Here is a 21,633-nt window from a genome sequence, read left to right on the forward strand (position 1 = left end):
GGGTGGGGGGGGGGGGCTTGGGGTCAGTGAGAGGGTTTGGAGGGTCAGTGGAGGGTTTTGGGGGGTCAGTGAAAGGGTTTTGGGGGTCTGGGGAGGGAGAGGGGCTGGGGGGGTCAGTGGAAGGGAACTTGGGGCTCTGGGTTTGGGGGTTGCTCAAGGAAGGGTCAGTGGAGGGGGATTTTGAGGGTCTGGGGTGGAAGGATGCTCTCAGGGGTCGGTGGAGGGGGATTTGGGGATCAGGGCCAGGGGGTTGCTCGAGGAAGGGTCACTGGAGGGGGATTTGGGGGGTCTGGAGTAGACAGAGACTCTAGAGGGGCGTCGGGGGAGCTGCCAGCTCCTCATCCCAGCGCTCCCACACGGAGCCCCTCCCTGTGTCCTGGTCTTTCTGGGGACACCGCGGCCACACGGAGCCACCGAGCCGTGTCCTCCCTCCGAGGGGACACCGCAGCCACACGCCGGTGCCGCCGCGCCGCCCCGGGCTGTCGCCATGCCGCAGTGGCCGGTGCCACCTCGGGAGAGCCGCGGTGACCTGTCTGTCCCCTCCGTGCCCAGAGGACTTTGCCCAGGGATCCATCCGGCCTGGGGAGGGATGGGGGAGCGCGGGGGGAGCAGGGGACGGGGGGGGGGCCCTGTCACCACCCGCGGGGACAAAGTCCAAACAGCTCCGAGCCAAGGTAAAGCTGCAGGGACCGAGCTCGCAGCGAAAAACAGCGTGGGGACATCAAAGGGACCCTGGGCAGTGACAGCCCCGGTGGCTCCCCCCTCCTCCTCCTGCTGATTCTCCCCCAGCTCAGGGGATTGTGCAGAGGATCCTCAAATGGTCTGGGCTGGAAGTGACTTTAAAAATCCCTTTTCTGCCATGGACAGGGACAATTTCCACTATCCCAGGTTGCTCCAAGTGGGAGGAGCCACACGCCGGTGCCGCCGCGCCGCCCCGGGCTGTCGCCATGCCGCAGTGGCCGGTGCCACCTCGGGAGAGCCGCGGTGACCTGTCTGTCCCCTCCGTGCCCAGAGGACTTTGCCCAGGGATCCATCCGGCCTGGGGAGGGATGGGGGAGCGCGGGGGGAGCAGGGGACGGGGGGGGGGCCCTGTCACCACCCGCGGGGACAAAGTCCAAACAGCTCCGAGCCAAGGTAAAGCTGCAGGGACCGAGCTCGCAGCGAAAAACAGCGTGGGGACATCAAAGGGACCCTGGGCAGTGACAGCCCCGGTGGCTCCCCCCTCCTCCTCCTGCTGATTCTCCCCCAGCTCAGGGGATTGTGCAGAGGATCCTCAAATGGTCTGGGCTGGAAGTGACTTTAAAAATCCCTTTTCTGCCATGGACAGGGACAATTTCCACTATCCCAGGTTGCTCCAAGTGGGAGGTACCCAGGTATATACCTGGATATACCTGGGTATTTAGGTATCCAGGCTACCTAAAAACAGAGACCAAATAAAATTAAGAAAATAAAGAGCAGTTTTATTTATTGAAGGGCCTTCAGGTGCATCTAGGACAGATGGAGCCCACCCAAAAATGGAGCACACTTTTCACACTTTTATAAGTTTGGGTCATTTGCATATTGGGGGTTAATTTTCCAATTACAGCTTCAGGTAATGAAGTCACTGAGCCCAAGTTTGCTCCCCCCAAATAAATCACTTTTGTTTACATCTCTCTGGGCCTGAGGCAGTGAGGTGTCCTTGATTCCTTGGAGAGGAATGGTTTTGTAAAAATGGGAAATCAGTAGCTGACTCTGACTCTGGAGTTTGGAGTTTTACACTAAAGAACTGCAGGATTATAAATATATGGAAAAGATAAAAGCTAAAATCCTAAGAAGGCATCACAAACCCCATCCAACCTGGCCTCGGACGCTTCCAGGGATGGGGCAACCACTTCCATAAAGCAGCAGCACCATAACCTGTGCCCCAGCACCGCCCTGCCCGGCCTCACCCAGCAGTGCCACGGGCTTGTCACGGAGCCTGGCACCTCCAAATCACCACCCTGTGCTCTTGGGTGCAGCCCCAGCCCTGATCCCAGCACCAACACCAGCCATCTGCACCCCTCAGGGCTCCCAAAACGAGCCACAGCTCCCGGGACCACGCAGGTGGCAGAGATCCAGCCTGGTCCCTGCAGATTTTGGGGGTTTTTGGGGATGCTGTGATAATTCTCATCCCCAAAGTCACATCAGCGGGCAGGAAAATCTTACAGCACGGTGAGAAACACAAGCAGGACGCTGTGCCTCGCGTCTGGCTCTGAGAAATTTTCCCCTGAGTCCTGCCCGGGTGGAATTGCTGCAGCCGGAGCCGATCTGGAATGGCTCGAGGAGCCTCGTCAGGTGTGCAGGGCTTGTGGAAACTGGGACATCCTGACTTGCCTCTGGCTAACTCCTTTGTGAGAGCCCAGCCAGAGTTTCTCCACCTCTAAATTGGGGTGTAATGACACTTCCCCCTCTTTCATGAAGCTTCAACTCTTTCTGATCTCGGCAGGGAAATAAATCACCGCGCGGGATCATAAAAGTCATCAAACGGCAACCTGGGGTGAACCGAGCCGCAGATGGAGGGCAGGGCGCGGGCGCTCGGAAAATGAGAGGTAGGAGCGAGCCAGATGTCATCGGCAGCTCTTTCCCCTGTAGGGTTAATGTCCTCCCCCCGCTTCCCCTCCCTGCCTGCCCTGGAATTCCAGCCATTGGCTGGCTCCCGAGGTTTAGGCTAAAAAGCCTCTAATTAGGACCCCGGCTGCCGCGGAGCCAGTGCCTGGGCAGGCAGGGAAAAAAAAAAAAAAAAAAAAAAAAAAAAAAAGGGAAAAAAAAAAAAAAAAAAAAAAAAAAAAAAAAAAAAAAAAAAAAGAAAAAAAAAAAAAAAAAAAAAAAAAAAAAAGTATTTCCCTGCCTGAGCTTGGATGTTTTCCTTTCGCTTTGCAAAGTTTTCCCAGCCCAGGCTCCATTCCCTGGCGTCCTCCGGAGCAGGGCGGGACGGCGGCGGCCGGCACGGGGCTGGAGCGGGCGGCCAAGCCCGGAGCGGCGGAGAGCGGGGCCCGGAGCGCCGGGAAAGGGCAGGTACGGCAAAAAGTGCGGCTGGAAGGGACTGAAGGGACTGCCGGGCTCGGCTCTCCCAGCTCCGAGGGGAGATGGAGGTGGGCGAGAGGGAGATGGAGAGGAGGGGGCAGCGGGAGGGTCCTGCTGAGAGGGGAAGGGGAAGGGAATGAGGCAGAGCAAGGGGATTTTGGCTGTTTGGAGATAATATCGCTCTCCCCGCGGTCTTTGTTTTCGGGAAATGTCCCCTGAGAGCAGGAGGTGACGCCCGTTCCATCGTGGCAGGCTCTGCCAGCCCGGAGCGGGCAGGTGCTGCTTCCACCATCCCTGCTCCAGCTGGGATTGGCCGGGAACGGGATAAATCGGGATCGGGGATGGGGCTGGGACCCCTTGGACCTGCCGGGATGAAGTCTGGTGGCCACAGGGAGGGGTGGGGGGCTTCGTTCTGGTGGTCACCAGAGAGGAGGGGTCGCGAATCTCCATCCCGGTGGCCGCAGGGAGAGAAGGGGCGGGGGTCTCGGTCCGCACCTGCGGGGGCAGGAATGGGCGAGCCAGGGTGGGTTAATGGGTTACAGCTCCCTGCCGTGCCTGCGGGACGGAGGGAAAACACAGCAGGAAAAGCCTTTGGCAGCCCTGGCACATTCCCTGGTGAGCCAGCAGGCCACGGTCCCCTCTGGTGCCACGGTGCAGCGTGGATCAGAGCAGGATGCTGAGACCCTCCCCCATCATTTGGGGGGCTGCAAAGGCTTTTTTAAAGCCACGACTCTGCTGTGCCCAGCGGTGGCACCAAGGGCTGCTCCACCTGGTGCCACCCCAGGTCCAAAAAGGCACCGTGGGCTCCTCGGTGAGACCGGCTCCAGGTCGGGCAGGACTTGCTGCTCCGGCTCTCCTTGCCAGACCTCAGCTTATCTCGCCCCAAAAGATGCATCTTTATTGCTCTGCATCTTTATTGTTCTGCATCTTTATTGCTGCACGGCTTTATTGCTGCTCCTGCAGCGCAGCTGTGTTGACGGCAGCTCAAGCACAAACAGGTTATCCCGTGGGTGAGGCCAGCGTCCCTGGGAGCTGCCAGTGCTGCTCTGAGGGGCTTTTTGGAGACGTTGTGTTTCCCTGGGGACTCCGCAAAAGGAAATTCGAGGCGGGGATGCGGCTCCCTGAGCGGGCTGGGAGCAGGGAGCCTGTGCTGAATTCCGAGCAGGCTGAGCTGCGAGTTAATGTGTGACCTTGGCAGCAGAGGGCTGGGAGCCCACGCGGGCTCCCACAGCCAGCTGGAGACGGGGGCTGCTCCCGGCGAGCCAAATCAGATTAGTATTCCCAGGAATTTCAGCCTCTTTGTACCCAGGGAGCCGCGACGGCTTCCGATCCTTTGGAGAGCCAGAGGAGCGCGGGCAAACGCATCCGGAGGAGCTCCCACAGGCAGGACAGAGGATTTGCAGCCAAGGCAAATGCCAGCCAGTGCCACCCAGCCTGCCCGACTGGTCTGTCACACGTCCCTTCTCGGGGACTTGCTGGCAGGGAGAGGCAGCTCCCCCAAAGTGCCACCACGGTGCCACCTCCCCCCAGGCTGGGAGCATCCCTGTATCCCTTGGCAGGGAAGGGAGGCACCGGGAGTGCCCGGAGGCAGCGAGGCAGGGCAGGAAGGAAGAGGGGACAGTCCCGGGGAGCAGAGGAGCCAGACCTGTCGGGGCTGCCTGGCTCTTTAGCATGGGAGGCGCGTACCTCTGTCACCGTCTGGGGCTAATTACAGGGACTTGTTTACAGCCCAGACGGCTGCCAGCCGGCGTAATCGCATCAAACCGGGCTGGGCTGGGCTCTCCGGCACATCCCCGTGCGTTCACAGCAGCCGGGAGCCCTGCCCGAGCCGCCCTCCCCCGGTGTCACCCCACCGTGCCGGTGGCCCTGGGATGGGGTCCCGGTGCCCCTCGGGGCTGGGGCCAGGCTGGCACCGCCAGCCCCCCCGAGTCCCCAGAGCATCGCAGGGGTCTAATTAACAGCACGGTTCCAAGAGATTACACAAATGCAGCTTGGAGGATTAATGAGCAAGCACATGCCGGGAATGCCCCCACCTCCCACGGGAGGCAGAAACGGGGGCACCTTTCCCAAAGCAGGGCAGCAGAGGAGCTGGCCTGGACACCAGGGTCCCCACTCGGCATGCCAGGGTCTCCCCCAACCCTGCTCCTCCTGTAGAGCCAAGGCTGCTCCCTGGCCCAGCTGTGGTCCCTCAGCAAGGCCAGGGCTCTTTTTGGGCAGCAAACACCCAGTCAAGCCAGATTATTTCATCCCTATCCCAAAGCACAGCTTTGAACAGCACCCTACAACCAGCCCTGCGTCCCCCCCGGGCTGCCCCAGGGTTCCAGACCCCAAACGGCAGGAAAAAGCCAGCAGGCCTTTTGTTTTATCTCTCTGATTAGCCGATCTGCAGCGTTAATCATTGACCCGGCAGCAGGGCAGGGAAACCTGAGCTGCCCCGGCTGATCCCACCTGCTCCAGAGCTGCCCCTGGCACAGCCCAGCACCCTCGGGAAGGGCTGGAGGTGTTTGCTGGGAGCGGTGGGGACACTGGGATGTCCCTGGCAGGGGGGACACACCAGCACATCCCAATGTGGAGCAGGGAACGGGTCCTCGTGGTGGCAGAGGTGTAGGAGGACCAAAATTTCGTGCTCTGGGGGTTCTCACCCCTCATCCCTGAGACTGTTTTGTGCATGGAACATTTTCCACAGGCATTGATCCATCCGTGGTGGGCGGTGCAGGGGTGAATCCCTGGGCGTGTTTGATCACAGCCCCGTGATTTCCCCCTCCATCCCACCCTGGCTCCCCGTGGCAGGGCAGGAAGCGCGGGCTGAGGGCGTCAGGCTCTGGGCTGGCATCCAGGGAACCCCAGGAGCCACCACATCAGCATCTCGCCTTTGTTTTGGGAAGCCGGGGCAGGAAGGAAGCGCGGCGGTGGAAAGAGCCCGCCTGGGGAGGAGGGGACGGCTCCGGATGGGTTTTCACTGCCTAACCCCGAGCCAGGCGTGTGCTGTGGGCTGGGACAGCCGGGCAGGAACAGCCCTGGGCAGAACAATGGCAGCCTGAGGGAAAGGAATTATTTTTCACTGAATTGGGCTCAACCTCGGACTGTTCCCACTCAGGGATGGGCCACTGGACCCGGGATTAGCCGTGGCAGGGGGGGAAAGCTCCTGCTGTGGGTGTTGCTGTTTTCCAAAACCTGTTCCAGTTTGAGCTTCTTTCCTGCCTGGCTTCATCCCCATCCCATCCCATCCCATCCCGCTCCAAGCCCCAGCCCTGCCAGCTGCCCTTATCCTCGGTGTGGATTTGCTGTAACCTCCAAAGGGGAGCCCCCCAAAAAATCCCTTGGATTCCCGCAGTGTTCAGCCCAAGATCTCGAGGTCCTGGTGCCTTGGAGCATCATCCCAGCTGGATGTGCCCCAGTGTCCCTGCAAGGGACGAGGAGCTGCTTGTCCTGCTGCCACCGGGACACAGGATCCGTGTCCAGGGCTGGATCCCTGCTCCTTTCCCCGTGTCTGACCCCTGTGTCTCTCTGTCCCCAGCTGATGTCCCTGCCGAGCCCTGCATGGCCCCAGCGGGACGAGCCCTCCCCCTGCGGCACCACCGGGGGTCTCCCCCCGGCCTCGTCCGACAGCGACTCCGGCTGTGCCCTGGAAGAGTACCTGGAGCCCCCCGAGGTGGGCAGCACCCCGCTCTCCCCCAGCCCCGCGTGCTGCCCACACCGCAGCTCCCCGTTTCTGGGGCTAAATGCACATTTTTAGCGCCGCAAACACGGTTTAATCCCCCGCTGAAATGGCTGTTTGTCCCCAGGTCCCGCCGTGCTTCGGGCCCCGCTCGGCCCCGCCGGGCTCTCCCTCAGAGCGGGGCCGGCTCCGCGCCAGAGCGCTCCTGCAGCAGCTGCCGCCTCAGGACTGCGATGTGAGACCCCTCCTCTGGTGCTGCTCCCCTCCCCAGGCTCTCCTCATGTGGAGACTGCCTAAAAACACAGGCCGGACCAAATTAAGGGGATAAAAAGCAGTTTTGTTTATTTATTGAAGGGCCTTCAGGTGCATTTAGGGCAGATGGAGCCCACCCAAAAATGGACCACGGCTCACGGGTTTTCACACTTTTATGAGATTGGGCCATTTGCATATTGGGGGTTAATTTTCCAATTACAGCTTCAGGTAATGAAGTCATTGACCCCCAGTTTTCTCCCTCAACTCCCTTTGGTTTCCATCACCCAGGCCTGAGGCGGTGTTGTTGATTCCCAGGCCTGGAGAGGAATTGTGTCTGCCCAAAACTCAGCAGCTGACACTGCGTATGGGGCTTAGAGTCAAACACTAAAAACTTACAGGATTATAAATGTATGGAAAAGATAAAAAGATAAAAACCCAAAATCCTAAGGCTCAGAGGCCAGCCCCTGACCCCCGTGCCCCACAGGAGCGGTACTGCCCCGGCCTGGCCGAGGAGGAGCGGCGCCAGCTCCGCGCCTTCAGCGCCCGCCGCAGACAGGAGGCTCTGGGACAGGGCCTGGCGTGTCCCGTGCCGGGTCCCTGCCACGGCTGTCCCTGCAGGAAGGTGAGCTGTCCCCTCCAGCACCCGTTCCCTGGCAGGGATCCGTCCCCAAAAGCCAGCCCTGCCCCAAACCTCGTGTCCCCCTGCCTTGCAGTGCGGCCGGAGGCTGAACAAAGGGGACCCGGGGATTTCAGCGTCTCGCCTGGGGGACCAGTTCTGGCACCCGTCCTGCTTCTCCTGCCACTTCTGCCACCAGCAGCTGGTGGATCTCATCTACTTCCAGCAGGATGGGAGGATCTACTGCGGCCGGCACCACGCCGAGCTCTTCCGACCCCGCTGTGCCTCCTGCGACCAGGTGGGTGCCGGGCAGGGGGAGCCTTTGACCTCCCTTTGGCTGTTAAACACCCCCGAGCTCGGCTGGGGGCTCCAAATCCATCAAAACCACTGCTGGGCTGGAGGAACATTCCCTCCTGAGACCCCCCCACGGGCTGGGGGCTCCTCCTCGCCGCCCAGCACAGCAAAGCACCGCGGCGTGCTGAGAGTCTGGCACTTCTTTTCCCCATTGCAGCTGATCTTCATGGAGGAGTGCATCGAGGCCGAGGGCCGGCGCTGGCACCTGGAGCACTTCTGCTGCCTGGAGTGCGACGAGCCCCTGCGCGGGCAGCGCTACGTGATGCGCAGCGGCCGGCCCTGCTGCCGGGGCTGCTTCGAGAGCCTCTTTGCCGAGCCCTGCCAGGCGTGCGGGGACCCCATCGGTATGGCCGCCAACCCGCGGGGCTCCCAGACCCTTCCAGCATGGATTTTGGCTTTTTTTTTAATTGGTTTTTGGTGGTTTTTATTGGTTTTTTGGTGGTTTATTTGGGTTTTTGGTTTTTTTGGGCGGTTTTTTTTTGGGTTTTGGGGTTTTTTTTTGGTTTTGAAGAGCCTTTCCCTCACCTGTGGCCGCCCCGCAGGTGCTGACAGCGAGGAGGTCACGCACCAAGGGCTGCACTGGCACGCCCGAGCCGCCTGCTTCTGCTGCAGCCTGTGCCGGGCACCGCTGCGGGGACAGCCCCTCACCTGCCGCCGCGGCCGCCTCTTCTGCTCCGACACCTGCAGCCGCGGCCAGGACGCCTCTTCCACCGCCTCCGACTCCTCCGACTCGGCTTTCGCCTCCGCTCCTTCCCCCGACTCCACGCCCCTGCCCCGAGCCGGAGCGGCCGGCAGGAGCTCGGCAGCGGGGGGCTGCAGGCAGCGCGGGGAAGGGGATGGTAGGATGCTGCTGGATGGGGTGGGAGGGGAGAAAATCCAGGGATTTTGGGGCTGGTAGGATCCTGCTGCCATGGGTGGGAGAAAATCCAGGGATTTTGGGGCTGGTAGGATCCTGCTGCCATGATGTGGGAGGGGAGCAGGAGCAAATCCAGGCTCTGGGGACTTTGGGGCTGATAGGATCCTGCTGCCATGGGGTGGGAGGGGAGAGGGGAAAATCTAGGGACTTTGGGGCTGGTAGGATCCTGCTGGCATGGGGTGGGAGGGGAGCAAATCCAGGCTCTGGGGCCTTTGGGGCTGGTAGGATCCTGCTGCCCTGATGTGGGAGGGGAGCAGGAGCAAATCCAGGTTCTGGGGACTTGGGGGCTGATAGGATCCTGCTGCCCTGATGTGGGAGGGGAGCAGGAGCAAATCCAGGTTCTGGGGACTTGGGGGCTGATAGGATCCTGCTGCCCTGATGTGGGAGGGGAGCAGGAGCAAATCCAGGTTCTGGGGACTTGGGGGCTGATAGGATCCTGCTGCCCTGATGTGGGAGGGGAGCAGGAGCAAATCCAGGTTCTGGGGACTTGGGGGCTGATAGGATCCTGCTGCCCTGATGTGGGAGGGGAGCAGGAGCAAATCCAGGTTCTGGGGACTTGGGGGCTGATAGGATCCTGCTGCCCTGATGTGGGAGGGGAGCAGGAGCAAATCCAGGTTCTGGGGACTTGGGGGCTGATAGGATCCTGCTGCCCTGATGTGGGAGGGGAGCAGGAGCAAATCCAGGTTCTGGGGACTTGGGGGCTGATAGGATCCTGCTGCCCTGATGTGGGAGGGGAGCAGGAGCAAATCCAGGCTCTGGGGACTTTGGGGCTGGTAGGATCCTGCTGCTACGGGGTGGGATGGGAGAGGGAGAAAATCCAGGGATTTTAGGGCTGATAGGATCCTGCTGCCATGGGGTGGGAGGGGAGAGGGGAAAATCTAGGGATTTTGGGGCTGGTAGGATCCTGCTGCCATGGAGTGTGAGGGGAGCAAATCCAGGCTCTGGGGACTTTTTTGGGAATGTCATACCGTGGGAATAGGTGATAAACTCCCCACGGTGGGAGCTGGCGGTGGGTGGGTGCCACCCCGTTGTGTCCCGAGACAGCCCTTGCTGTGGGAGGGCTGTGGGAGGGCAGGCTCAGCTTCTCCTTCCTCCCTTACTCCCACTTCCCCTCTTCCAGAGGCGTTTTCCGACCAGGCCCCAGTGCACCCCGCCTTCAGGAGCCCCGAGGATCTCGGAGCAGCCACACGGGAGCAGAGCAGCGACGCTGCCAAGGAGCACCCAGGGATGCTGGCACCCCCAGCCGGCCTCCCCTCGGCCCCCCAGCCTGGCCCAGAGCGGCCCAACGAGCCCAGAGCCTTGGGCCACCCGCTTTTGGGGGCCCCTGAACCCCGGAGAGCTGCAGGCAATGGAAATCCACAGTTCCAAGCGGGCACCCCCCCTCCCCGACACAGCCCCCGGGCAGAGGATGGCACGGAGGAGGATGACTCCTGGTGTCCCACCTGCTCCTCATCTTCGGACTCAGACTCGGAGGAGGAGGGTTTCTTTTTCGGGAAGCCCATCCCCAAGCCCGGGATGAATTCCCTGGGCAGGGAGCCCCCGGGGAGGGGCAGGGGCAGGACGGCCAAGCACTGCAGCGTGTCCTAACAGCGGGTCTGGGGTCCCCGAGTGGCACTGCCAGGTCCTGCCACGGCCCCAACACGTTCCAAGCACATCCTGGAGGTGGCCCAAGGCTGGTGGGAGAAGCTGCTGGGATCCTTGCCCCCGGCAGCTGCTGGCAGAGCAGAGCCTGAAGTTCCTGCCAGCCTCTCCCGTGATTAGGAACAGGTAAAGCAGGATGGGAGCAGGGCCGGGCCGGCCTCGGAGAGTGGCTGAGCTCCAGACAAGGGCAGCTGCCTGCATCCCCCCACTGCTGGGGACCACCTGGGATCCTTCCCTGGACTGCTCTGTGCCCCAGTGCCACCTGCTCTCCATCCCTGGTGGCACCGTGTCCTGCTGCCACCACGGGGAGGGGACTGGGGCACAGCTCTGCTGCCGCCGGTGACGAAGCTCCAATAAAGTCTGGCTGAAATCTGAACGCAGGGTCTGCCCTGTTCCTTCCCAGCCCATTGTGACACTGTCACCAGGGCTGGGAGGATCCCAGGGGTGACCTGTGCCCTCTGCCACAGCCGGGGTTCACTGTGGGACCGCTCCCTTGCAGCCCCAGGAGAGTGGGAACAGAGCAAGGGCTGCAAAGAGGACACGGTTTATTTGTAGATTTAAACCCAAACACTCGCTGGGGTTTGGGGACACATCCCTGGCAATCAGCAATGGAGGAGAGGGACTGCTGCCCTCCCTCCAGTAAAACCAGTAACACTTTTGCTGCCCTCAGGGGTTTGGGCAGGGCTAAAACCAAACATACCCTACTCACCCTCCTTGTCCAAGAGACACAGTGGGGCTGCCAGCGTCTCCCACCTTGTCCCGCAGGCTCAGCCCCCTCCTGAGCACCCCACAGCGCTGTCACAGCGCTGTCACAGCCCCCATCACCCCCAGCCCGCTGGCAGGAGGGGGTGGCTGCCATCAGAGGCCGGGGGTGCCCGAGTCCAGGCTGTCGATGAACTCCTCCAGCTGCTGCAGGTGGTGCAGGCGGCACTGGCGCAGGTTGGCCCTGAGCGCCAGCCCCAGCGCCGCCTCCATCGAGGGCTCCTTCTGCAGCAGCATCGTGGCCACCACGGCGATGCTCAGGCTGAACTGCTGGTACGACTGCAGGGGAGGGCCACGGGGTCAGCGCCCCAAAACCAGCACCAAGCCACCCCTGCTTTTAGTCCACAAACCCCCAAACATCATCCGAGCCCCTGCAAACCTACAGCACCTCCCCCTGCAAGCCCCCCAAAACGCCAAATTCACACCCCTCCACCACCCAGCATCGCTCCCAAAGCTCCCCAGGTGAGATTCCCCATCCTGGAGCTGCTCCCAGACCCCAGGTGTCCATCCAGGGCTGCCAGGTCTCACCAGCTCGATCTTTGCCTTCCTCCTGAGGACGGCGGCGGAGCGGGGATCGATGCCGGCCGGGCAGGGTGTGGGGAGCACTGAGCAGAGCTGCTGCTGGCCAGACACAGCCTGGGAGGTGGAAAAGGCAAGGAAGGCTCAGAGGAGAAAGGGACTGAGCCAAACTGGGGCTGCCAGTGCTGGTCACCAGCCTGGGACTGGTCACCCTGTGGAAGGAGCCACTGGTTTGTCACCCATCCCTTGGGCGCTAGAGCTACCCCCGCTCCCTCTCTGCCCCAACTTCTCTCCCTCGTTAGCAGTAATTAAGCTGCTCTGGAGTGTTCTCCTCGGCTTCCTCAGAGCTCCGTTCCAGGGCTGTTCACGCTCCAGCACTCCCGAGCCCCGCGTTCCTTCCCTGGCTTTGTTCCCAGCCGTGTCCCGATTATCGCACGGCAGCGCGGCCGACACGGGCTCTGCCTCCTCACAAAGCTGCCCTTGAACCCCAGATCCTGCAGGCACAGGGATCCCCCTCTGGCTGTGGCAGTGTCCCCAAGCCCAGGGGGACACTGGGGTGCCTGGGGGACACCCAGACCCCGTACCAGATTTGTCTCACCAGCCCCAGGCTGGGGCCCCGGGGAGCTCTCTGGTGAAGCCTGGCTGGGCTGGGCCTCGGGTTCTGCTGCAGATTCTGGAGGAAGCTGAGGGTTTTCAGGAGGCTGAAGGCTCTGCAGAGGCTGAGGACAGAGAGTGGCTGTGCTGGGACAGGGGGACAGAGCTGGCAGCACAGCCCCACTGGCCTCACAGGGTGGGGACACGGAGCTGCCCCACGTCCCAAACTCACCCCATCCTGGGCGCCTTCTGCCTCAGTTTCCCCAGCTCCACGGGGCAGCTGCTCCCAGGAATGCGGGCTGAGCTCAGCCCCTGCCTCTCCAGAGGAGCTGGAGTCCAGGAGTTCCCTCTTGGCAGGGTCTGCTGGGCTCTGGGGATGTGAGCCCTGAGTGCTGCCAGCCCTGGGGACACCGGGGCTGCACGGCTCCACCTGTGTGTTATCAACAGCTGGGTGAACTTGGCTTTCACTGCAAATTGGCAAATTATTATTATAAAGGGTAATTGTTTATAAATTGCAACTGCTTTTAGACAGAAGACAAATTTGTAACCACTTTTGTGGGCTGTGTAACTGAAATGTGCACAAAGCAAGGTTGTGACAAGAGATAACCCCTCTTGCAAAATATATAACCAAGATAGCACAAGCAGAGAACAAAATACCATAAAAAGAGAATGCCAGCTCTAAAGTGGCATCAGGAGACCACCAGAGGAGCACCCTGGAGTGCCTGGATGGACCCTCAGACCCTGCAGCAGTGGATTCAGCACTGCTGGACCCCAATTCAATCCAGGGAGAAGCTGTGGCCAGCTTGCCCTGAGAATGAGCCAAGAAATTTGAGGAAGTCATGCAACTGCAGTGCACAAAGTGCCTGCTGAACAGTGTGTGTGCCTCTGGCTACAGCCAGGCACCCAGCACTGTCACTTCTGCTTTACTGATTAGTGCCTTATTTATTACCTCTTATTAAACTCTCCAGATTTCAGAGGAGTGGGATTAGTTCCTCACACTGTGGAGTCCACAGTGAGGGGACAAAGGGTTTGAGGAGGGGGCTGTGCCTCCCTGCAGGCTCTGCTTTAGGGTGGGAGCAGAAAACATCCCCAGGGGAAGCAGTGTGCTGCTGGTGGGGCGGATTTGGGGAGCCTGGAGCTGACCCTGTGCCCCTTCCCAGCAGTCCCATACCTCAAGGCGCTCCTGGATCTCAGGATTCCTGGAGGTCTCCTCTGGAGGGGCTGGGTCTGCTCCTGGAGCACAGGGATCCTGGCTGCCCACCGGGGTCTGCCCAGCTTCCAGCTCCACCTGGGGACAGGCAACGGCGTGAGGACACGTGTGGGATGGGATGGGATGGGATTGATGGGATGGGATGGGATGGGAGATGGGATGGGATGGGATGGGATGGACAGGGCGCTGAAACCCACAGGAAACCACAGAGAAAAGCCTGGAAAAACTCCATGCCTGGCAAAGAGACAGCGAGGTGCAGAGGGGAAGGGCTGGATCAGAGAGCAGGGAGATGTCCCAGCAGCCAAGGAGACCCCTGAGCCAGGCAGATCCAGAGCTGGGAGCACCCCTGGACAGGGGAATCTCCTACCAGTGGCTCTGCAGCACCAGGATCAGCAGCTGGGCTCTCCAGAGGGCTCCTGGCCAGGCTGGGGGGCTCCAGGACACCCCCAGTCCTCAGTGGCACATCCTGCAGGAAACCAGGACAGCGTGCAAGGCTCAGGTGAGCACACTCCTGCTGTGGGATGGGGGGGAACAGGTAAAACCCCTCACCTGTGGCTGTTCCAGCCTCTCTGCAGCACCTTGGGGAGGAGCAGGGGGCTGGGGGGGCTCCGGGGGCTGCGGCTCCTTCCTGGCCTCGGGCTGGCTCCTCTTGGAAGGGGCAGGACAGGAGGGCTTGGAGTGTGGCTTGTGCCCTGCAGGGTGGGAAACAGCGGCAGAGACTCCTCAGCCTGGCCTGGGAGAGGCAGGAGAGCACCGAGGAGCCGGCACGGGGGCAGCACACACCTCGGGGGGGTCGGGGACACCACGCCCGGGGCACCAGGATCAGCTGGCGGAGGTGGCCCCGCGGTCTGGCAGCCGGGCGGTGGCTCCAGGGCGGGCGGTGCTCACGGAATGTCCCCAAATTCCTGCAGGAGCACAGCCCCAGGGCGGGGGGTTGGGTTGGGGAGGGGTCTCTGTGCAATCCCAGCCTAGGCAGGGACAGCTTGCAGCGGCGCTGGTGTCACTCATTGTCACCCCACAGGGTCCCCCCCGGGTATGGCACCCACCCTGCAGGGCGGGCGGGGGGCCAGGGCGGGGGCTTCTCCTCCTCGGGGTATTCGGGCCAGGGGTCAGGCGGTGGATCCTGCAGGGAAAGGCTGGCTTTAGGGAATGACCCCTCATGCTGTGACTGCACAGGGTCCCCACAGGGTCCCCTTGTCACCAGGGCAGTGAGTGGCCCCTGCCCCGTTCTAGCCACTGGCTCCTGTGGCTGCCACCACGCCCAGCCCAGCACGCCTCACCTGGTACCAGCACTCTCCAAAGTCATCCTCAGGGCCTGGGATGGGCTCCCTGTCGTCCCAGGGGGGTGGCTGGGGACAGTCACGGGGTGCCCACCTCCTGTCCTCCTCCTCCTCCTTCCACGGGGCGTCCCCAGGGCCAGGGAAGGGTCTGGGGGCTCTGGGACTGGGCTGCAATGGGAACAGGACGGTGAGGACACAGCCCGCTGGGATTTTTGGGATTTCTCGCTGCTCCCCCTCCCCACTGTGACCCTCGGCTCTTTGTGCCTCTCCTGCTTCGGGCTGCCCTGGATTTGTGGGTGAATCCCTCTTCACAGCAGGATGCAATTGGGGTGAGCCAGCTCAGATCTCACCTCGCTGTGAAAATCAGCAGCAGTGGAGGGGGGATCAGGCTGAGAGCAGCCTGACTCAAACATCCCAAAACGAAACCCCACGAGGATGTGAAACCCCGAGAGCAGCTGGCACTGCCAGGGAACAGGGGCAGATGTTTCCTGGGAGGAACCAGAGGGCAGCAATTTGCTTTTTTTAAGGACAAATGCTCCACAAAACCCCCAACATCTCTCACTCCATGCTGTAAAGGCTTAATCCCACTTCTGAACAGGGGAATTTCCAGCACGGCCCTCCCAGGAGTGAGTGTGGATTCCTTTCTGGAGCTCTTCAGGGTCACTCCTGGAGTGAGCCAAAGACATTTGTGTGGGTCTGGGTGAGCAACGTCAATCCAAGCTGTAATTGCTAATTAACTTTGAAACTATTGATTTAATTAGCAGTGCCCTGGTACAACCATTGTGATAAATGAATGTGATTCGTGCTGACAATTATATTGTATATTGATATTTTAGAAAATATTTGTTAAAAAGTAATAGAGGAAAAAGATATGTAATTAGTGTCAAAAAACAGATGTTTTCAGTGGTTCATGAGAAAATAGGATACAGAATGTAGTTTGAGATAAGTAACATCCCAAAATGGAATAGGCCTTGGGATAATTAAGGAATCAGCCTTGAAATCACTGCCAAATTTACTTCTTACATGCTTACTGAATTGTATTCATTTTATATAGAATTGCTGCTCAATTAAAACTGCTGCTAAGTTCTAATTTTGTGGCTTATTAAATTGGACATACAGGGCCTCATTCACAGCACCATCCCCACTGCACTCATGGAGATCCTTTACTCCAATCATCCATGGAAATAAATTATCTATTTAACCTGTTTAAATGTATTTGTTTTGCCATTCTTAATCCTGGTGGGGAGGAAGCTGTGGACACAAACAGCTGGACCCTGACATTTCCAGACTCCTTTTGGGAATTTAAAAAGCCACAAACTCCTGTCTGAGCCTGGGGGACCACGAGTGGATCCAGACGTGTCCAGACCAGTTTTGGGGATGGGGTTTGGGGAACCCAGGGGCTCCTTGCTGTGACTTGGGAGGGTCTCCCTGACAAACTCTGACGATCCCTGGGGACATCTCCCCCCGGCCCTGTCCCTTACCGGGTGCCTCCTGCGCCGCCATCTCCTGGGCTGGTGCTCCCAGGGTGGCCCATCCCGGGGTGGCCCATCCGAGGGTGGCTCATTCCAGGGTGGCCCATCCTGGGGTGGTCCATCACACGGTGGCCCATCCCAGGGTGGCTCGTCCCAGGGTGGCTCGTCCCAGGTGTCCTCGGGGCCGGCAGGGGGACGGGGCCATGGCCCATCCCACCACGGGGCGGGCTGTGGAGAGATCAGAGCCGTGAGACCCCCGAGCAGCCTCGTCCCGGCAGGGATGGGGAGCCAGGAGCCCACCGGGCTGCGCTGGGGGAGCCCAGGTGGTCCCGGATTCTTCCCCAAACCGCGATGTTCTCCTGCATCCTCAGCATCCCCAGGGATGGAGATGGAGGAGCGGGTGCCCACGGTGACCCCGGGGCGCTGCTGGGCTCCCACCCTGCACCGGGAGAGCCCCGGGAGAGATCCAGAACCCCAGGAGTCCCAAGAGAGTCCCAAGAGAGTCCAGGAGAGATCCAGGAGAGCCTGGGAGAGATCCAGGAGAGATCCAGGAGAGTCCCAAGAGAGCCCAGGAGAGATCCAGGAGAGTCCCAATAGAGTCCAGGAGAGATCCAGGAGAGTCCCAAGAGAGTCCCAAGAGAGTCCCAAGAGACTCCAGGAGAGATCCAGGAGAGCCTGGGAGAGATCCAGGAGAGATCCAGGACAGCCCAGGAGAGCTCCAGGAGAGATCCAGAACCCCAGGAGAGCCCCAAGAGAGCCCCAGGAGCCCCCGAGCCTGGCGTACCTCCCTGGGGAAGCCCCTCCTGCATCCCGGCGCGGGGAACATCCTTCCCGAGGGCCGCTCCGGCCCCCGGAGCTGCGGGATCCGCTGCGAGGGAGAGGCTGGCTCAGCACGTCCCACAGGACGTCACTGCCGGCTTGGGGACGCTGCCAGCCAGGTGCCACCCGGGGTGCTGCCAGCCCCGGGGACAACCCCGGGGCCACTGCCATGGGCACCAGCGAGGACACGGCGCAGCTGGGGACACCGAGACCCGCTCGCTGTCCCCTGGGGGTGACACGGGACTGGCAATGCCTCGGCAGCCACTTTGCCTGCCTTGCCCCTTTTGTCCCTGCCACGTGTCATGGCCAGCCCCGCGGGTCACCCCGTGATGTCCCCAAGGGATCCCGGTGTGGGGACGCGGGGACGAGTCCCCCCCGCCGCCAGCCTGAAACCCCATTTTTGTCCCTAAATTGCGGGGGTGTCAGCCTCAGGTCCTGCAAAGCAGCACTGGGGCACGGAGGGGCTGGAGAGCCCTGCACCCCTAAATCCCAATCCTGAATCCCAATCCTTCCCTGCACCCCATTCCTGCTTCCCTGAATCCCAATCCTGCACCCCAATCCTGCTTCCCTGAATCCCAATCCTTCCCTGCACCCCATTCCTGCTTCCCTGAATCCCAATCCTGCACCCCAATCCTGCTTCCCTGAATCCCAATCCTTCCCTACCCCTTCTATTGGGGTGCAGGGAAGTCCTGCTTCCCTGCACCCCAATCCTGCGCCCCTCTACCTGCGCCCGGCACCCCAAACGTCATTTTGCACCTTTGCACCCCAATCCTGCACTCCCGCACCCCAATGTTGCACCCCAGCCCTCCCGCCCCGCAGCCCGGTTGGTTCCACACCAATATCCGGCGGATCCGATCCCTCCGGAGCTCTCCCGGGGCTCTCCGGAGCTCCCGTCCCTCCCCCGGGAGTTTCCCTTCCTCTTCCCATTCCGCCCCCGGGAGCGGCGGGAGCGCCGCTTCCCTGATCCCTGGGGATCCGAATTCCTCCGGGAATCGCGGATCCGTCAGCGGGGTGGGAGCAAAGAGCCGCAAACTGCACCCCATGGGCAGCGGGGGTCACCCTGAAGGGGGGTCCCTGCACCCCCAGGGCATGGAATATCCATGGAAGAGGGGATCCCCGTGTCCCCCAGGCATGGAATATCCATGGAAGAGGGGATCCCCGTGTCCCCCAGGCATGGAATATCCATGGAAGAGGGGATCCCCGTGTCCCCCAGGCATGGAATATCCATGGAAGAGGGGATCCCCGTGTCCCCCAGGCATGGAATATCCATGGAAGAGGGGATCCCCGTGTCCCCCAGGCATGGAATATCCATGGAAGAGGGGATCCCCGTGTCCCCCAGGCATGGAATATCCATGGAAGAGAGGATCCTCGTTTCCCCCAGGCATGGAATATCCATGGAAGAGGGGGTCCTGCACCCCCAGGCATGGAATATCCATGGAAAAGGGGATCCTGGGGTCCCTCAGGACACGAACCCCCCCAGCTCCAGCACCAACCCCCCGGTCCCCGGGCTGCTCCCCCGGGATATTTCGGGGAGCGGGCCCCCCATTCCCGCGGCTGGAGCAGAGTCGAGGAGGGAAGGGCGGGAGGGTTTGGAGAGCCAGGACAGGGCTGCTCGGCACCCACCTCTGCTGCCATGCCGGGTGACCCTGCTGTCACCTCCCAGCGTGTCCGTCTGTCCGTCTGTCACCTCCTGGCACCGTGTGATAAACAAGGTGACTGAATTTAAGGATCATGTAATTATCTTTATTATTTTTGCAAGCAAGAATAAGCGAGGACAGCGCCGGGCCGCCCGGAGTCTCCGCTCCGCTTTGGCTCGCAAAATTCCTGTGCCCTGAGTCCACCTTTTATTGCCTTTTCTCCGGGTTTAGGGATGACGTGATCTGTCTTCTGCGCTTGCTCCTTCAGTTGCTAGGAGGTCTTTTTCCGCCTTCTGGTGGTCGTGGGATGAAGGCTTAGTCTTCCCTTAGTCTTCCTCATTGTGAACGCTGGGTGAACTTTTTTTTCAACTTTTTTTTTCTTTTTTAACTTATGCCCTGTAAGGCATATCAGAACACTGTAGGCTTTCTGCAAGCTAAGCAATTCTTGCGAGTTTAAGGATTGCTATTACATCTGCTTTTCATTACTTTCCTTTCATAAGGCATACCTTTACAATGGAATTCCCAAAGCACCGTAGTAAACCAGCCACCGTGTGTACCTGCACAAGAAGTTTTTAGCTATTTAAGTACTGTTTTATATCGTATAATTATTTAGCTATTGATTTAATTAATGAACAAACCTATTGCTACTTATGACAACCGCAGCCCCACCACGGGCCAGCGGGGACGCGGCTCGGAGGGTCTCCCAAACCCGCTGCCCCCCCAGTTCATCCCCTCCCGAGGCAGCCCGGCGCCCCCAGCCCCTCCTCCCCCTTATCCCCCGGCATTCCCGCCGGGAACGGCGCTCCAGGCACGGCCATCCCGCCCTGCCCCCGAGGATTTATCACCTTCCCCCGGCCCGGAACATCCCCGGCTGCCGCGGGGGGTTTGCCTGGGACGCGCTGATAACGAACTGGTCGGAACTGGTCGGAACTGGTCGGGCCGGCCACGCGGATTCCGGCATCCTCAGGGAGCTGGGAATACACGAGCCCGACCTTCCAGGAAGGTGGGAGGCGATCGGGAGGGGAGGGAGGCTCCGCTCAGCTCGCTGATCCCGAATGTTGATAAATGAGGGGAGAAAAGGGAGCCTGGGTGAACTCCCCGATCCCAAAGGTTGATAAATGAGGACAGAAGAGGGAGCCTGGGTGATCCCAAATGTTGATGAATGAGGAGAGAAAAGGGAGCTTGGAGTGAACTCCCCGATCCCAAATGTTAATAAAGAGGGGAGAAAAGGCAGCCTCACTGATCCCAAATGTTCATAAAGTAGGGGAGAAAAGGGAGCCTCCCCGATCCCAAAGGTTGATAAAGAGGGGAGAAAAGGGAGCCTGGAGTGAACTCCAGCCTCACTGATCCCAAATGTTCATAAAGGAGGGGAGAAAAGGGAACCTGGAGTGAACTCCCCGATCCCAAATGTTGATAAAGAGGGGAGAAAAGGGAACGTGGGTGATCCCAAATGTTCATAAAGCAGGGGAGAAAAGGGAACCTGGAGGGAACTCCCCGATCCCAAAGGTTGATAGAGGGGAGAAAAGGGAGCTTGGAGTGAACTGGCTGATCCCAAATGTTAATAAAGAGGGGAGAAAAGGGAGCCTGGGTGAACTCCCCCATCCCAAATGTTGATAGAGGAAAGGAGAAAAGGGAGCCTGGGTGAACTCCCTGATCCCAAATGTTCATAAAGGAAAGGAGAAAAGGCAGCCTGGGGTGACCTCCCCCATCCCAAATGCCAGCAAAGCAAAGGGGTGAACGGGGGAACCCAAAGGCAGGCGGAGTTAAACGCTGCCAGACCCCAGGCAGGGCGCTGTGAAACGCCACGCTGCTGTCAGGTACACACAGGCAAGGTGTGGATCTGTGATTGTGCACGTGTGGAAACATGGCACAGCTGTAAAGACAATTCTAATAAATAACTGAGGAAGCAAAGCATGGAAGAAGGCCTTTGAACCTTTCCTTCGTTTGCAATTAACCTTTGTCAGTCTTAAGTTGATTTTGGAGCATTCGAATTAAAGCTTTAAGGATGTTGCTGTTGGACAGGAACTTTCTGCTTCTAGCTAAGCCTTAAAGAATTTTGCAAAAATAACCTTTTGAAGTATAATTTTAGAATATTGCTTGTAGTAAGGATCTTTGAAACTATACCCTTAGAATATATAAAAAGGATTTATAAAAAGAATGTATAAAAATTCTATAGCTTTAGAATATATAAAAAGGAAACATGCTTATCTTGATGCCTTAACGAAACAGTGAAAAGCAGCTTGAGAAAGGAAGATGAACATCAGCTCAAGGATTGATAGTTTCCACCAAGGGAAGCAGACATCACTGCTGTGAGATTTATAGTCCTCCCAATTAAAAGGTGAACCCACATCTGGAATCTGGACCTCACCAGCAGCTGGGAGACTTCTTTCTTCTTTCGGGAGCTGGATCCCACCGTCTGGGGATACTTTCTGGGATACATCCTGAGAGAAACTAACTCACAATAGTGTGTAGAATTGTGACGTAAAAACTGGGACTAGAAACTGCTGATGAGTAAAAATTGGGAACAGAAACTGCTGAGAAAGCTCACGAGTACCCCACAAATACCTGTGAGCCCCAGCTATCGGGGTGCAGCTGGAGGGAAAACTTCCCCCGCTGTGCCCAGCGCTCATTGCTCACACTTGACCAGATTAATTAATAAATTGATTGCTGCTTGAATATTGGCCTCGTCAAGCTTCTCATTCCTAACAGTGTGGGGCCCGGGCAGCCCTCGGGATCTGGCTGCTCCCGCCGGGTGGGTAACGCCTGGATCTCCAGCTGCTCCCTTAATGAGTCCCTAATTGCCATGAATCAGTTTGGTGCCTGGGTGGATCAGTTAGTGGGATTTGGGGAGAAAATCCAGC

The 21,633-nt window shown here is 59.6% G+C and overlaps 2 protein-coding genes across 2 annotated transcripts; one reads left to right on the forward strand and one right to left on the reverse strand.

The window, feature by feature from the left end:
* Nucleotides 1-947: 947 nt before the first annotated feature.
* On the forward strand, nucleotides 948-10,822 carry PRICKLE4 (prickle planar cell polarity protein 4). The gene is made up of 9 exons (XM_041427010.1): nucleotides 948-962; nucleotides 2,944-3,033; nucleotides 6,560-6,694; nucleotides 6,828-6,935; nucleotides 7,437-7,574; nucleotides 7,666-7,866; nucleotides 8,080-8,266; nucleotides 8,465-8,761; nucleotides 9,959-10,822. The coding sequence occupies exons 1-9, from the start codon at nucleotides 948-950 to the stop codon at nucleotides 10,423-10,425; spliced, it is 1,638 nt and encodes a 545-aa protein (XP_041282944.1). The 3' UTR covers nucleotides 10,426-10,822.
* Nucleotides 10,823-11,095: 273 nt separating this feature from the next.
* LOC121347997 (basic proline-rich protein-like) lies at nucleotides 11,096-19,730 on the reverse strand. Its single transcript, XM_041427111.1, has 15 exons — nucleotides 19,618-19,730; nucleotides 19,279-19,329; nucleotides 18,759-19,168; nucleotides 17,101-17,184; nucleotides 16,326-16,544; nucleotides 14,845-15,012; nucleotides 14,611-14,687; nucleotides 14,348-14,469; nucleotides 14,114-14,256; nucleotides 13,932-14,030; nucleotides 13,526-13,642; nucleotides 12,587-12,784; nucleotides 12,345-12,479; nucleotides 11,770-11,877; nucleotides 11,096-11,520 (listed from the first exon to the last, which is right to left on the reverse strand). The coding sequence occupies exons 3-15, from the start codon at nucleotides 18,768-18,770 to the stop codon at nucleotides 11,338-11,340; spliced, it is 1,665 nt and encodes a 554-aa protein (XP_041283045.1). The 5' UTR covers nucleotides 18,771-19,168; nucleotides 19,279-19,329; nucleotides 19,618-19,730; the 3' UTR covers nucleotides 11,096-11,337.
* Nucleotides 19,731-21,633: the final 1,903 nt, after the last annotated feature.

This window comes from Onychostruthus taczanowskii, unplaced genomic scaffold (genome assembly GCF_017590055.1).
Source record: "Onychostruthus taczanowskii isolate IOZ18803 unplaced genomic scaffold, ASM1759005v1 scaffold97, whole genome shotgun sequence".
NCBI classification, from domain to species: domain Eukaryota; kingdom Metazoa; phylum Chordata; class Aves; order Passeriformes; family Passeridae; genus Onychostruthus; species Onychostruthus taczanowskii.

What these genes read in the sequence shown, in the direction of transcription:
- PRICKLE4 (XM_041427010.1), top strand. An exon ending in GCTGTGCCTCCTGCGACCAG is followed by an intron (nt 7,867 to 8,079) that starts GTGGGTGCCGGG and finishes TCCCCATTGCAG; the next exon opens with CTGATCTTCATGGAGGAGTG. An exon ending in GGCGTGCGGGGACCCCATCG is followed by an intron (nt 8,267 to 8,464) that starts GTATGGCCGCCA and finishes GCCGCCCCGCAG; the next exon opens with GTGCTGACAGCGAGGAGGTC.
- LOC121347997 (XM_041427111.1), bottom strand. An exon ending in CAGAAGGCGCCCAGGATGGG is followed by an intron (nt 12,480 to 12,586) that starts GTGAGTTTGGGA and finishes CTCTGTCCTCAG; the next exon opens with CCTCTGCAGAGCCTTCAGCC. An exon ending in GGAAGGCAAAGATCGAGCTG is followed by an intron (nt 11,521 to 11,769) that starts GTGAGACCTGGC and finishes CCTCCCCTGCAG; the next exon opens with TCGTACCAGCAGTTCAGCCT.